At 35.9% G+C, this 16,453-nt stretch overlaps 1 protein-coding gene across 1 annotated transcript; it reads left to right on the forward strand.

Annotated features, from left to right (window-relative positions):
• The first annotated feature begins 1,004 nt into the window (after positions 1-1,004).
• LOC126007237 (protein ELYS-like) lies at positions 1,005-5,899 on the forward strand. Its single transcript, XM_049772702.1, is given in 4 exon segments — positions 1,005-4,659; positions 4,662-5,060; positions 5,092-5,307; positions 5,310-5,899. Coding segments are annotated over 4 exon segments (4,860 nt in total).
• Positions 5,900-16,453: the final 10,554 nt, after the last annotated feature.

A 16,453-nucleotide genomic window follows, 5' to 3' on the forward strand; every position in this document is an offset into this window, starting at 1 on the left:
AAATTAAAAAAAAGAAATCACTCAATACATTTATGAAGCTGTAAGAATCATTGAAATGGACATTTTTTTAAGCTAGATCAATGGAATGTTTCTCAATAACATTTTTAGTAAAGTGTTTGTCTAATACTAAAGAGGTGCATGTCTTTGCTTAAGCTCAAAATGATAAACCAACTTTTAGCAAAAAAAAAGTTGAAAATGTATTTCATAAAAATAATTAAAGAATGGGGCCGGCGAGGTGGTGCTAGAGGTAAGGTGTCTGCCTTGAAAGTGCTAGCCAAGGAAGGACTGCAGTTCAATTCCCCGCTCCCAAATAATCCCCCCAAGCCAGGGGCGATTTCTGAGTTCTTAGTCAGGACTAACCCCTGAGCATCAAACGAGTGTGGCCGAAAAACCAAAAAATAAAAATAAATAATTGAAGAAGTCCCCACTGTTTTTACTCGGCACAATCTGCTCCTCTGAGAAATCTCTACATACAATGTCTGGCACCACTGACACAAGCAGGTGTGAAATTCCCTGCCCTGGTCTCATGGACCTGCCCTCAATATTCCCTCGTAACTCAGTTCTGGATGCACAGAATTAAGGAAGAAATGTTAAAACCTATTTCCCTAATCCTCCGCATCCTGCCCCGCCACTCCTGACCAGGTGGGCCTCAGTCAGCCCCTTCTCCAGGTAATGGGCAGTCAGGCCACCGCAGTTCAGGCCATGAAGTTGGAACAGGCAACCATGGCGTTGAGTTCTAGCTGCACGCGGCCTGCAGCGGCCAAAGGCTGTCTCGAGTCTCCCAAGTCTCCCCGTGGCTAAGGGGGCCGGGAAGTCCGCGTGGAGGGCGGTTGGATAGAGGCAGAGGCTGGCACGCAGCAAAGGTGTGCGTGCCTGCGAGCCTTTGTGGCATCTCCCAGGAGATGCTGTGATTCAGTTGAACAGTGTCGCTGCTGTTTGGGCTCCAGAGAACCATTAGGCAGGCGGTCGTGGCGGCTCTGCGTCCAGCTCTGCTTAGTGGAACTATGACAGAGTTAACTGCAAAAGTAAGTAGTGGGCTTCGGCCTTTCTCAGAAGTGACTCTTCAGGCCCTGGGCCAAGATGAAGCCACAGGAGAATCTGGGCTTCGAGGAAAACTTGCTCCAGGAATAAATGGACTCGCTTGCTTGACTTGTGGTCCACAACTGGAGGTCTTACACACCTTGACAGGACAAAGGGTATCGGCATATAGATTTCGGGGAGCGAACGAGGAACCTGCTGTCATTCTAGCTGTCAAGGAATTCTTGTGGCACAAGAAAAAAGGTTTGCTCGTTGTACTGGAAGACAGTGAAGGGAGCATCCTATGTCTTTATGACTTCAGTATTTCCAAAGTGGTGAAAGCAGTGGTGATTTCAGGAAGGGTAACAGCTATTGAACCTCTAAGTAATCAGGGAGGACCAAGTGCAGCCACTGAGAATTTACACCCCAGTTTGCAAGGGCTCTTTGGTGTGGTTGCAGTGGCCACAGATATTGGACAGATCCTGCTGATAGACCTATCTCTGGATGACCTGCCATACAAACAGACTGGACTAAATGCATCGCTTCTTCAACTCATGACTGGTATTCCAGATGAAGTACCACACCTCAGAGAACGTGCTAGGCAAAAAGGACGCCATCTGGGTTTCGAGCTAGTAGGCCCATCAGGAACAGAAATTTCAACTCTGGTTTACATAAATCGCACAAACCAACTCGCCGTAGGGTTTGCTGATGGCTACATAGCACTCTGGAGTATGAAAAGCGTGACAGAAGACTATTACACACAGTTGAAAGGAGGAAGAACACCCATATGTGCTACTACTTTTCAAGAACCTGAGAATGATCCTAACAATTTCTGCTATTTGTGGGCTGTTCAGTCGAAACAGGACAATCAAGGGGGTGTACTGAGTTTGCATCTACTTCAGTTGCGCTTTCGTGATAAAAAATGTTTGGCATCATGACAAAGCTTATATGAGGGGTTGCACTTCTGTGAAGAAAGTTACACACTGGACCTTACAGAAGGCATATTTTCTTTGACTGGACAGACTAACACCAAATTCTTAGGGTGTCAGAGTATAGAGAAATTTCCATCTCAGAGTGATAGGGAGGAAGGCCAGAATGAAACTCTCTCTCCTGACACCAGTGTTTTCATCTTTACCTGGCAAGTGAGTACATATGGACAGGAAAAGCCTTCTGTATATTTGGGGATATTTGATATTAATAGCTAGTATAGTGCACAATTGCCTGATGCACTAGAATCGGATGAATATCTACATAATTGCTCTTATTTTGCTCTGTGGTCCCTGGATTCTGTAGTAAGTAGGTTTTTTCCACATGACATCTTGCATATCTTAGTGCATGAGAGGAGTTTAAGTCAAGGAATTCCTCTTTTCCATCCACCTCCTGAGGAGTTTTTTAATCCAAGATGTCTTAATTTTGATGCTACTTGTTTGATGAACTCAGGAGTGGTTCACATCTGCACTGGTTTTCAGAAAAAGAATCTGATGATTTCAGGTGCATTAGAGCAATCTCTCAATAGAGTCATTCCTGATCATTATAATCAATGTCTTGCAGCTGACATGTCAACAAAATTTCTTGATATCCAACCTTCAAATATAAGTCAGCAAGACCAATTAGAAGTTTTATGGTCTGCAGTAGCCCAAACAAATTTCCTTGCACTTATGTTTAGATGCATAAAACAATGGGCATCAGAACACCCAAATTCTGCCACTAAGTTGCACTTTGTTCTTGAATGGACATGGAATAAAGTGAATGTCATAAAAGAAGAGTTGGACAGACTGTGTGCACCGTTATTTGATGGCTCATGCCATATCATTGATCCTCAGACTATACAGTCTATCCATCTTTGTCATTTGCTTCTGAGCCAACTTAATAAAGTTCTAAATTGTTTGTTAGCAGAGGCCAAAAGCATGACTGAGACAAGCATTATCAGCCTGAACAATAAACGTATATGTACTCAAATAACATGTCAGTACATACAAGTGGTTCTTTGGTTCTGTCATTTTGAGCTTCTACCAGAGGGCATCCATGATGCTGTGCATTTAAGAAGTTTATACTATAACTACCCTATAATTCAGGAATACTACACTAGTTGTCAACAGAAATGTGAGAGTTTATCAAGTGGGAAATGGAATCCTGACTACCTGATCATTGATGGACTGGTTTCTCGCCTAGGAAATAGGATTGAGAATTTGTGGAAAAACGATGAAGGTAGCACTGGAAAATATCCTCCTCCAAGTCTGCATGCACTGCTTGACATATACTTACATGATAATATTACAGAAGCAAGCAAACATGCAGTTACCATCTATTTGCTGCTAGACATTATGTTTTATTTTCCAAACAAACAGGATTCTGCCATTGAATCATTTCTTAAGGTTTTTGCCATTTCTTATAGCCAGCTGAAACTGATTAAAGGTTTTTGGTATATAGATCATAAAATTTATGAGAGGGCTTTGGAACTTCTGTTTCACCCAGCCACAGTCAAACCTTTGCCATGGCAACATACAATGATTCTTCAAGCTTTCATAAGTCACGGTGAGCACAGAATCGCCCTCAGATATATCCATACCATGAAACCAATAATGTCCACAGATGAAGATGTTTGCCTTCACCTCACCATTTTGATCTACAATAGGTGTGTGGCTGAGGCCTTAAGTTTGCTGCGGCAACATTCTAGTAGTTTAAACAGAAAGGACTTATTAAAGCACACTTAAGACATGTGCCAGAAAATGGGCCTTCTGGAGGATTTACTAAAGATACCTCTGACAGACACTGAAGAGGACTGTTTGAAAAGAATTGTGCAAACCAGTAACAATATTCAGAATCATAACTTCCTCTTACCTCACCACTTACATCATGCCAATTACATCCCTGCCTTGAAGCTGAACCAAACTCTGCAGATGAATAGCATGAATGATAATGATCATCTTATGCAAGCGAGATCTCGGGTTCGAAATATCATATTAGCCCATTGTGAGAAAGGGGTTCCTAGAGTTGAGCAAAAAGTAACAATTGAAAGAGCTAAGCCATATAGTCGCTCAACAACCATTGTTCAAGAAATTGCTACACCCAAAGTGTTACCAGCATTTCCAAAGCCAACTTTAAAGAGAACTGTGTTGTCAAGATCTGTTTTCATCAATAAAGTTTTGTCTGACTTGGAGACAGTTGGCACAAACAGTAAACCTAACACTGGCGTTTCTCTTTTCACCAGTCCTAGAATAAAAGAAATCTCTGCTGTAGTATCTTCTCTCACAATATCTGATGCTTCTGATGGAACCCCAATTTCACAAGCTTCACAAAAAATTTCTAAACAGCTGAATATGGCTGATTATCCTGTATGTCAGCCTTCTCAATGTATGAGGGTGCTTCTACAAAGCCCCACCAAATCTCCTTTGGACCTACCATCTTATTTAATGCCAGTAAATTCATGTGTCAAAAGATCTTGGGACCAAATAACCAAGGCTAAGGAATTACATTGCCTTGAAACTCCTATTATGGCTAAGAAAGCTAAATTTTTGGCCACAACAGTTACTGCCTCTGGATTTGCCAAATCTAGTCCTCAATCCATTTTAAAGTCTTGTCTTCCATCAAATTTAACATCACCCTCTTTGTCTTCAGGACCTTCCCTTATTCCTTTACAACTTAAACTACAGTTTCATTGAGGGAAGAGGGTATAACTGCAAAATGTTCAACTGAAGTTGCCTATGACAACAAAACATATATATGTGTTACTACATCACCTCATTCAATTCTAAAAAAACGTGACTCACTGAAGACCTGAAAGAAGGTATCTTTTTCCTTAGACCATCAAGAAAATGACCTTCAAGAATTGCATGTAAAGCTGCAGGATACATCCTCACATTGCTTGGAGAAATCAGATGTGAGCAAAGGAAACAGCAGTGCTTCAATCATATTCGACCAGACTTCCAGGGAAAATCATAATGCAGTATCACCCAAAGACTTTGAAGGTATGTTTACACCCTTGAAAACTGTGAGCTCTTCTACTAAACTAATTGCTAATGTAACAAAAGAAGGGCAAGCTGGTAATAGTAAGTAATATGGTTCAGTCTGAAGGAAGTCCTAAATTGCCAAGACTTTATGATACTGAGAATACCAAAGATATTTGGGGGGTTTTAAATGTGCCTCTTTTGATATTGTCTCAAAATCAGCAAAAACCTCAAAAGTCTGTTATTGTTAGGAGAGGGAGGAGAAGACTAATATGTTCAAACACATCAGAAAGTTCAAATGCTATGCAACCAGAGTTACCAATTATGTCAGGAAGGGAAAAAAAGATTCAAAATCCTCTCTGCCTTTGGAATCAACAATTCAAACTTCATCTAGAAAAGAAGGTGAAAATAGAAGTTCTAAAGGAATTTAAAAAACTACAGAAAATCAGGACAATAGTGAAGGCATGAATGAAGCAAATGATAGTAAAACAAGAAGTCCTAGAAGGAGTATCAGGAAATTGAGATGTGCTAAGTTAGAAGCTGCTGAAAATGCAGAATGTAAACATGACTTAAAGTCCAGTGAAGAGCAACTGTTTACTAGCCACAGTAAAATGATGAAAGTTCAAAAAATTAGTAGAACCGTTGCAAGAGATTTTCCTATTTCTGAATCATTCCTGACAGCACAACAAGCAGAAGTTTCCATGTCTGACACACCTAGGAAACATGGTAGACCAAGACACATAAATGCTGATGATGTAACTCCCACAGCTCATGAGGAGAGAAGTCCCAAAAAGAGAAAAGATCTTAGCATTCAAAGGAGATCTACAAGAAACACCTCAGCTACAAGGAAAAATACTCATGCTGGAGAACGAGCTTCAGAGAAGTCAGTTTCAGTTCCAAAAGAGGAACTTGAGACACTGTTGAGCCCCAAGTAAAAAGTCAGATGGGGAAAGACAATCAGTACTCTTTAATATAGTCAGAGTATTATTAGACCAATCTTAAAATGAGGATGATTGAACTGCTGTTGTTTTTTATTTAATTGACTGTTCAAGCACTTTGCTTCTGCGATTAAGATTTCTATCACAGAAATCGCTTTATAAGGATTTAAAAAGATACATTTTCATAAAACCTCAAGTACTGATAATTCTGGACATAATAGTTTGTCCTTAGAATTGGGAAAAATAACGGAAATTAAAAAAATAGCATGACTGCAATTGGTGATGCTTAATGTTGGCTAAAAAAATTATCAATGAGTGCTGTAAAATGATGTATAACATGTAGTAGATATTTTGGAATGAATGGACCATTTATATTTGATCATCTGGAAACAAATTGCTTTGCTGGATAAGCTTCTAATGTTCTACTGTGAAGCCTAAGAGTGTTTTCTGCATTATTTTCTTACCAAGTAACTCAAATAATAAAAAGTAATGAAAATTTCTATGCCAAGTGTTGACAATGTGAAAGTAGCAGTACGAGTGTGGCCTTTTAGTCAAATTAGTGACATTACATTGCTTTTTTGACAATTGACTGGAACTTGGATTTTATCACCTTTTTAATAATTCTAATCAACTTGTATTTAAGCTACTTGTCTTCTATGGAATATAGACCTTCTTGAAATGATCTTGATAAATGAACTGTGTAATTTAAAGGTCTAAATATAATTCAGTGAATTGTATTCTTTTGCATGACTTTAAATTAAAAATTAACAAGAGAAGAAAATGAAGTAATTAAAATACTGAATATTGCATAATGCACAATATTATGTTCCCAATAGTAAAATATTAAAATACTTATTTACCCATTGGCAGCAATACATCTAGAGTAAAAGGAAAGCAACATCAATTTAAAAGTCTTCGGGAATATGTCTAATCTTACTAGGAATGTTGGATTCAGTAAACTTTGATATTCAGAACCTTAGACTTTACTGAATTATTAAAATGATAACTCAATGGTTGTCTGGAAAATTGTTTTAGAAAGCATGAGGTTGATGAAAATACCAAAAAGTTTTTAGTGAGGGATTAATTCCTATTGATAATATGTTTAAATTGAAAATAAATTAAATTGAAAAATTAAAAAAAATATTACTATACATGAATTATTCAGTAATGAGGTTTAAATATTTTAATTTAAAAATCTAGTTAAAGGTTTTGGAAAACAAAAAAATTTGTACCAATGATTTTTATCTTTCATTTTATTTTTCTTTTTGGTTCTCTTTTTAAAAATTATTATTATTGAGATTATGTAAATTATGTGTCCATGTTTATGCTTTTGATGTACAAAATTATTGTACCTCACCACTACCAAAGTGCCAATGAGCATTGTCCTTTTATGACTTTCAGTTTTCTTCATATTTTCTTTCAATTTTCCTTAGAGCTTCAATTCTGCTATCAGAGGCTGAATTTGTTTCCATTGTGCATTTGCCTTTCTATCCTTCTCTATGTCACACAAGACTAAGCATTCAGCATTTGTTATTCTCTCTTTGACTCACTTGACTTAACATGTTATTTGCCCTTTGATTCACTCCTCTAGTGCAGGAGAGATAGCTCAAAGGACTAGAGTGCATGATGTTCATGCAGAACTCAGATTTTACTACATGGTCCTCAAAATATCACAGGGGTAATCCATAAACACTAAGGGGGAGTTACCCTGAGCACTGTTCAGGTGCGGCATTTAACCAAATAAAAATTGAGACACAACACTCTCTACTTCCATTTAAGTTGTGTCAAAATGCAAGATTTATTTGTTTCTTTTAGCTAAATAATATTTTATGGAGTATACTTACCAAAATTTCTTTTTTCCCCACAATTTCTTTATTAAAACAGCTATCATTGGGTAGTTGTATTTTTCCCAATGCCTAGGAATAGGTTTGTGCTATTATAAATAGAGCTGTAATGATCAATTAGTGCAGATTTTTTTAATTAATTGTTTATGTTCTTGAAATGGATTTCAAAGAGTGTATGTGCTGGGTCATATATGGTCATGCTATTTTTAGTTCATTTCCTACATACTCTGTCATGCTCATTAATCCTGAGTCTCTTGCGAAGCCATTCACAAAGCTGAATGAAACTAATCTTATAAATGGTACATTTGCATTACTTCTTCATCTTATTAAGAAAAATAGTGGCCTGAAAGTAAAGGAGATAAGCAAGTACTGAACTATGTACTAGACATTGTTCAAAGCACTCTATGCTCATTGTGTATATTTTTTTCTTCTACAATACTATGAGTTAGCTCTTATAATTTCTATACTTTCAAGGTAAAATTATGTTTCTGAAAGCTTAATATATATATAACTAATATAAAGAATCAAATAGTTTTCAATAATTAAAATTTTCAATTAAAATTTAGACATCTTTGATAAGAAAGACTTCTCAAATGTTTTAATTACTTCCTGCTTAAAAATAATATTTCATAGCTAGAAACAATAACAGGTAAGGTGCTTTCTTACATGCAGCTATCTTGGGTTTGATCCCAGATACCATTTATGGTCCTCTCTGAGCATAAAGATAGAGGCAAACTGTGATCATAGTTGTGGGTAACATTCCCTCGAAATTCCCTCACATTCCACATGTACATGTCATTTTTGGACATGTTAATAATAATCACCAACAACATCTTAATATTTATGAAAAAATTTACACTTAAGTGACAATCATTCTAATCAACTCAATATAGTAAAGAGGAGAGTTGATTTAGAAAAAGAATAATAAACTATTTTGAATCAGTGAGGAAGGATCATAATGTTTTAAATTTTTATTGTGTCTTCATATGATTCAAAATTCAGAATGTAAAAATGTGTTAAAAAAGTAACATTTTTCCTATACCCATGCCTCTCTACAGCTAAATGTATTCAAATGTTTACTATTCAAGAAAACCAGACAATGCTTCCTTTGGATAATTAGTACAAATTCATATCCGCTTAATTATGTACTCTTCCCTTTCCATTTAATAAATATACTTCAGAACAATTATTAAATGGAAACAAAACTGTGGAAAATGTATTTCCTCCTTTAGGTAAGAATGTCTTATGTGTCTCAAGAAACTATCTAAGTTATGGTTCAAAAACTCCACCGATGCTCAATGGGAAAGCAAACATGAAAATAGATGAAAAAATCTGAGAGGGAAACCAAATTCACAGTCTAAATGGTACACATGAGTATTTTACAGACTTTACTTTTAATGACCTGAAACCTTAGACACTAGTTCCCAGAAGTCACAGACTAGTCACCAGTGTCTCCTCAATACCAACACATTGCCTGATACATATCAGTTAAAATAGTAACTTTAGCAGCTGGTTGTATGAAGTCCTAACACCTTCAGTAAGTAGATAGCCACTTATACTCCCTTTCTCCTTCCTATATAATGTCCTAGTAATGAAAGCTGGGCTTTTTCATGGTGCAAATTTTCATTGTTCTCTTCTCTTCAATGAATTTTTATTCCAGATGCTAACCTCAAACTATTGAATTCTTCACTCCTTTTATGAATGAGTTTTACTCCTCAGTCTTTACCAACTAAAATACTTTTGAATTAGGCAATTTGATATATCTTTTAAATTTATTTTCTTCCCTCTTTCCAAAGCCATCTCAATTGTCCAGTATTAAATAACCAAACATTTAAGCAGTCACATCTATCCTTCTTTTCTGATTAAAGCTCACACAGTTACACAAGAGCATTTATAGCTAAATATTCTGCAGCAAATTTGTCTCATATAAGACCAAATGAGAATTTAGATCCTCTGATGGATATATCACAAATTTTAGTTTTAGCAACATTTTAACACAGTTGCAAGATTTTTATAACTCTACTCTTTCTTTTTTCTTCAAACAACTAATTATCTCCTAATGCCTACACTAAGACATTCATATAGAGACAAAACGATTGTTTGTAATTCCACGTATCCCATTTAATTATTGCCTTTGATAGCCAAGCAATTTCTATGTGCTTATTACTCTACAATTTTCTAATCTCACTTTGTGTAATGAGTATTGCACACTAATCTGCATAATGCCATCTTGATTGTATATGTTGGATTTAAGTTTCATTTTAAAGGCAGTTAGGTTAATCATTTTACAAGTTCTCATCCATTACTCGACTCTTTAAAATGTACTTTATTCCAGAATCTGATGAATGTGTAGGAGGCATATTCTTACAGATACTCTCTAAGAATTAGCTAAAACAAAGTAGGAAGGAGTAGTTCTTGTAAAGATTTAAAGAAAAGATACATAGATCAAAAAATATGTTGATTATTTTAAAGTTGTTCTTCTGTAGCCAGAACAACTGGATCTGTGTTTTGGAGCAACGATGTGATGAACTACAGGATGTAGAGAAAGAAGTTTCTACTTACTTGCTTTGTGTTCTTTCTTGGTAAACTTATAACTTTGAGTAACTATTTTTTAAAGACATTATAATTCCATCTTTCATAACGATGGCATCAGAGTTAAATGGGGGTAATGCTTCTTCAGTTTTTAAAAGCATAGACCTAAGCAATGAGTTAAAAATAGTAATTAAAAATTATGCTAGCATTGTATATATTCCAAGTTTTCATTGCCTAATACCTTCATTTCTCACACAATTTATACATTTTATGAAATTGTTTTCTACCTTGAAAATTATTTCGGTGTCTTTTTAAAAATTTTATTTTAGGTACCATAATTTATAATGCTGTTAATGGTTGATTTTCATGCATCACATCTTCCAACATAGTTTGATTCCTTCCACCATTGTCCCAGTGTGCCCACAATCTTATTTCCTCCCCATTCCCACTCAGTAGTAAACTTCCTAGTAAAGATAAGCTCTCAGTTTCTATTGTCGTTCTGCATTTGTTATTTCCTCACTGCGTTTGTGCATTATCATATTTTAAATACAGGTCATTACTTGTCTATCTAAAAACCTAAGAACTGAGTTTCCAAATGACACAGCAATTCCACTTCTTGTCATCTACTCAAAATCCTAACAATTCTTCAGAAGAGATATTTTACTTTTGTGTTCATTGCAGCACTACTCACAATTGCCAAAATGTGGAAACAAACTATGTCCAGGAACAAATGATCTGATAACTACTTTGATACATGTACATAATAGAATAATATTTCTATAAACATTATGAAATTATTTCCCTTTTTCTCTATCTGTAGGAAACAATTTATACTACAAAGTAAAGTCTTATGATGCAAATGCATACTTAGGTATATTTCTTGAGTTAGTTTTATGTTTTGAGAAGTAAGATATAAACAAATGAAGATTCAAATTATGGTAGATGGTGTTCAATAGCAATCTTTATAACTAAAGATTTAACCATTGCAATTGTGAAAAAGTGTCATTTTCTATCATTTAATTAAAAATTTTTATTTAGGGGGCTGGAGCAGTGGCACAAGCAGTAAGGCATCTGCCTTGCCCAAGCTAGTGTAGGGCGTACTGCAGTTCTATTCCCCGGTGTCCCATATGGTCCCTCAAGCCGATTTCTCAGCGCATAGCCAGGAGTAACCCCTGAGTGTCACTGGTGTGGCCCATCAACTTTGTATTTAGTTGCTGATTTAAAAAGTGATAATAAAGTTTTATGCATATGATATTCCAACTGCAATTCCACCACCAGAATACACATTCCTCCACCAATGTCCTCAGTTTCCCTCTCACCCCAGCTTGTTTCCTTGACAGAAACAGTTTTAAGTTTAATTGTTGTCATTTGGGTAGTTTTGGCCTACAGTAGCTTCACTCTAGTACTTTATTTTTATACCTCACCTCAGACTTCTTGGCCAGTCTAATGCCCCTAACCTTAACTCATTATTTTCTTGGACATCTCTTCTTGCCTCACCTCTTTATTTCTTCTTCCTGGAATTTTTGTTTCTACAATCTAGCCAGAAAACTATGGCCTTTGATGTCTATGGGTTTGTCCACCATAAATATCTTCTATTCCCTTCTTATATTATTCTATGTACCACAATTTAGTTAAAATATCCAGTATTTGCCTTTTCTTCTGATTTAATTACCATGAGATATTCTTGTTACTTCCAAATTGCATTGAATTTTATTCTTCTGTGTGACTCATAGTATTCTATTATGTATATATGCTACCACATTTTTATCCATTAATCCACCATTGGGCACCTCATCTGCTTCCTTGTTCTGGATATTGTATTAAGTATTGCAATGAATATGAGGATGAATACATATTTTTGAATTAATTTTCTGTATTTGGGGGATAGAATAACAGGATCATATGAGAGTTTTATTTTTACTTTCTTGAGCAATCTCCATACCACATTTCATAGAATCTGAACAAGACATTTCTATAGGCAAAGTATAAAGATTTATTTTTTAGCCACATTTTCATCAACATGGGTTGCTTCTAATCTGTTTGATGTATGCTATTCTCTCTATTATGAGATGATATTTCATTTTTATATTAATTTGGATGAGTGATGATGAGCATTATTTCCTATGCCTCCTTCAATATGTCTATTTTTCAGAGAAGTATCTGTTCATTTCCTCTCCCCATTTTTAATAAAATTATTACAAATTTATTTTGAAAATTTTTGTTCTTTGAATTCATAATATAGAATGTTTAACTTAGTGACAAAACTTGAAGTCTTCCTTCTGAAATAAGTAACTATAACAAGATGTTCACTTTTATACTATATTAAAAAATTCTAGAACAATAAGTGGAGCAATTCAGTAAGAGGAAGAAACAAAAACTATCAAAACTTATGGGACATAGTAAAGGCAGTGCTGAGGGTGAACTCATATGGTCTTAAGGAAAGAGGCAAAAATAGTTCAATTCAGCAAATTAAAAATATCTTAAAAACCAAGAAAAAGAACAACAAATGAATATTCAAAATATTAGAAAAATGAAATAATAAAACTCAAAATGAAATTAATAATATAGATATTGAGAAAATAGAACAAAGTGTCAATTAAACAAGGATCTGGTTTGTCAGAAGAATAAACAAGGCTGACAAACAGCTCACTCAAGGACAAAAGCAAATCAGAAGTGATCAGAAGTGGAACAGAAATGAAAGGAAATAAATGACAATATATCACTCAGAAATAAAATACATTATAAGATGTCATGAACAATTCTATGCTGTCAAAAATAGAGAAACTAGAAGAAATGGATGAATTATTGTCATCTGCAATCAATGATGCAAATACACAAGAAATGCAAATCAACTAACACAATGCACCTTATCAACAAAAGAAAAGATAAAAATCATGATTATTTTAATTGAGTGATTGAGTAAATCCAACATTTGAAATTCAAAGGTACAGTGGAAAAAATTTGGAGGTTCAATTTAGCCCTGGATTCCCATTATATTGAAAATAAGCTCAGCAAATACTTTCATGATATTATTATCAGAAGTATGTAATATAAGGTCAGTATAACCCTCCTCCAATGTCATAAGGAAAATTAATTTTTAATATAAGTAACATGGAAATTTAAGCTATAAAATTAATATATAAATATTAGAGTGTTCAGTACTCTGAGACACCCACACCAATGATTTTGAAATGACTTTAAATACTGTTTTTTTCCAGTCATATGAATTAGTGTATCATGTTCTTTTTTCTAACTGGATAAATCATAATGTTATTAGAAAGTTCATCTTAAAAATATATAATTCCGGGCCCGGAGAGATAGCACAGCGATGTTTGCCTTGCAAGCAGCCGATCCAGAACCAAAGGTGGTTGGTTCGAATCCCGGTGTCCCGTATGATCCTCAGTGCCAGCCAGGAGCTATTTCTGAGCAGGCAGCCAGGAGTAACCCCTGAGCACCGCCGGGTGTGGCCCTTAAACCAATATATATTTCTAATTCCAGGGGCCAAAGAGATAATACAGCGGTAGGGCGTTTGTCTTGTCTGCAGCCAATCCTGGTAGAACCTGGTTGGATTCCCTGCATCCCATAAGGTCTCCCAGCCTGCTAGGGGCGATTTCTGAGTGCAAAACCAGGAGTAACCCCTGAGCACCACTGGGTGTGGCCCAACAACCAATCAATCAATCAAACTTTTTTTTTGTTTGTTTTTGTTTTTGGGCCACACCCAGTGACGCTCAGTGGTTACTACTGGCTATGAGTTCAGAAATCGCTCCTGACTTGGGGAACCATATGGCACGCCTGGCCAATCAAACCAGGGTCCATCCTGGGTCAGCCACGTGCAAGGCAAACGCTCCATCACTCTGGCCCCTTTTATACTTTTAAAAGTATATATAATTCAAAATTTTATCCCCAGAAGAGAAGTGTATATTCCTTGTGGAACTGAAGATTAAAGGAAGGAGAGAAAGAAGATTAGTACTACCCCGTTTACTCATGCAGCCAACCTAGTTCTGTTACAGGCCTCAGAATGGAAGCTAAAGTGATCTTCCTTTACTTTGCCTCTCTTTATTTATTTCTTCTTTTGCTTTTTTCTATTTCTCTCTGGGACTCCATCCCATAGTGCTAAAGGCTTACTTCTAATTCTGTACTCAGGAATTACTCCTGGCAGGACTCAGGTGACCAAATGTATTTCTGGGAATAGAACCCAGGGTAAATGCATGCAGGGTGAATGCCTTACTCACTGTAACTCTCTCTTCAGCCCTAATTCCTTTTCAGTCTTTTTCCTTCCTTCCTTCCTTCCTTCCTTCCTTCCTTCCTTCCTTCCTTCCTTCCTTCCTTCCTTCCTTCCTTCCTTCCTTCCTTCTTCCTTCCTTCCTTCCTTCCTTCCTTCCTTCCTTCCTTCCTTCCTTCCTTCCTTCATGCCTTCCTTCCTTCATGCCTTCCTTCCTTCATGCCTTCCTTCCTTTCTTCCTTCCTTCCTTCATGCCTTCCTTCCTTCCTTCCTTCAGTCCTTCCTTCCTCACTCCCTCCCTCCCTCCCTTCTTTCCTCCCTCCCTCCCTCCCTTCCTTCCCTTTCTTTCTTTCTTTCTTTCTTTCTTTCTTTCTTTCTTTCTTTCTTTCTTTCTTTCTTACTTTCTTTCTTTCTTTCTTTATTTATTTCTTTCTATCTTTCTTTCTTTCTTTCTTTATTTCTTCTTTCTTTCTTTGTTTCTTCTTCTTCCTTCCTTCTTCCTTCCTTCCTTCCTTCCTTCCTTCTTCCTTTCTTCTTTCTTTCTTTCTTTCTTCTTTCTTTCTTTCTTTCTTTCTTTCTTTCTTTCTTTCTTTCTTTCTTTCTTTCTTTCTTTCTTTCTTTCTTTCTTTCTTTCTTTCTTTCTTTCTTTCTTTCTTTCCTTCTTTTCTTTCTTCCTCTTTCTTCCTTCTTTCTCTATTATTCTTCCTTCTTTTCTTTCTTCCTTCTTTCTCTATTATTTTCTTTCTTCTTTCTACTTTCCAATTACTTTCTTCTTTATTTTTCTTTCTTTCCTTCCTTCTTTCTTTTCTTTCCTTCTTCCTTCCTTATTCGTTCCTTCTTTCTTTCTTTTCTTCCTTCCTTCCTTCCTACTTTCTTTCTTCTTCCTTCTTTTCTTTCTTCCTTTCTTTCTTCCTTCCTTTCTTTCTTTCTTTCTTTCTTCTTTTTCTTTCTTTCTTTCTTTCTTTCTTTCTTTCTCTCTCTCTTTCTTTCTTTCCTTCCTTCCTTCTTTCTTTCTTTCTTCCTACTTTCTTCTTTCTTTATTATTCTTTCTTCTTTCTTTCTTTTCTTCATTTCTTACTTCCTCTTCCTTCCTTTTTTCTTCCTTCCTTCTTTATTTTCTTTCTTTCTTCCTTCCTTCCTTTTTTCTTCCTTCTTCTTTCCTTCCTTTCTTCTTTCTTTCTTTCTTCCTTTCTTCCTTCCTTCTTTCTTCTTTCCTTCTTTCTTCCTTCCTTTTTTCTTCCTTCTTCCTTCCTTTCTTCTTCCTTCTTCCTTCCTTCCTTTCTTCTTCCTTCCTTCCTCCCTCCCTTCCTTCCTTCCTTTCTTCTTCCTTCCTTCCTCCCTCCCTTCCTTCCTTCCTTTCTTCTTCCTTCCTTCCTCCCTCCCTTCCTTCCTTCCTTTTTTCTTCCTTCTTCCTTCCTTCCTTCCTTCTTCCTTCCTTCCTCCCTCCCTTCCTTCCTCCCTCTTTCTTTCTTTCTTTCTTTCTTTCTTTCTTTCTTTCTTTCTTTCTTTCTTTCTTTCTTTCTTTCTTTCTCTTTCTTTCTTTCTTTCTTTCTTTCTTTCTTTCTTTCTTTTTCTTTCTTTCTTTCTTTCTTCTTTCTTTCTTTCTTTCTTTCTTTCTTTCTTTCTTTCTTTCTTTCTTTCTTTCTTTCTTCTTTCTTTCTTTCTTCTTCCTTTCTTTCTTTCTTTCTTTCTTTCTTTCTTTCTTTCTTCCTTCTTTCTTCTTCTCTTTCTTTCTTTCTCTCTTCTTTCTTTCTTTCTTCTTTCTTTCTTTCTTTCTTTCTTTCTTTCTTCCTTCCTTTCTTTCTTTCTTTCTTTCTTTCTTTCTTTCTTTCTTTCTTTCTTTCTTTCTTTCTTTCTTCCTTCCTTCCTTCCTCCCTCCCTCCCTCCCTCCCTCCCTCCCTCTTTCTTTCTTTCTTTCTTTCTTTCTTTCTTTCTTTCTTTCTTTCTTTCTTT

Source organism: Suncus etruscus, chromosome 4 (genome assembly GCF_024139225.1).
Source record: "Suncus etruscus isolate mSunEtr1 chromosome 4, mSunEtr1.pri.cur, whole genome shotgun sequence".
Classification (NCBI taxonomy): domain Eukaryota; kingdom Metazoa; phylum Chordata; class Mammalia; order Eulipotyphla; family Soricidae; genus Suncus; species Suncus etruscus.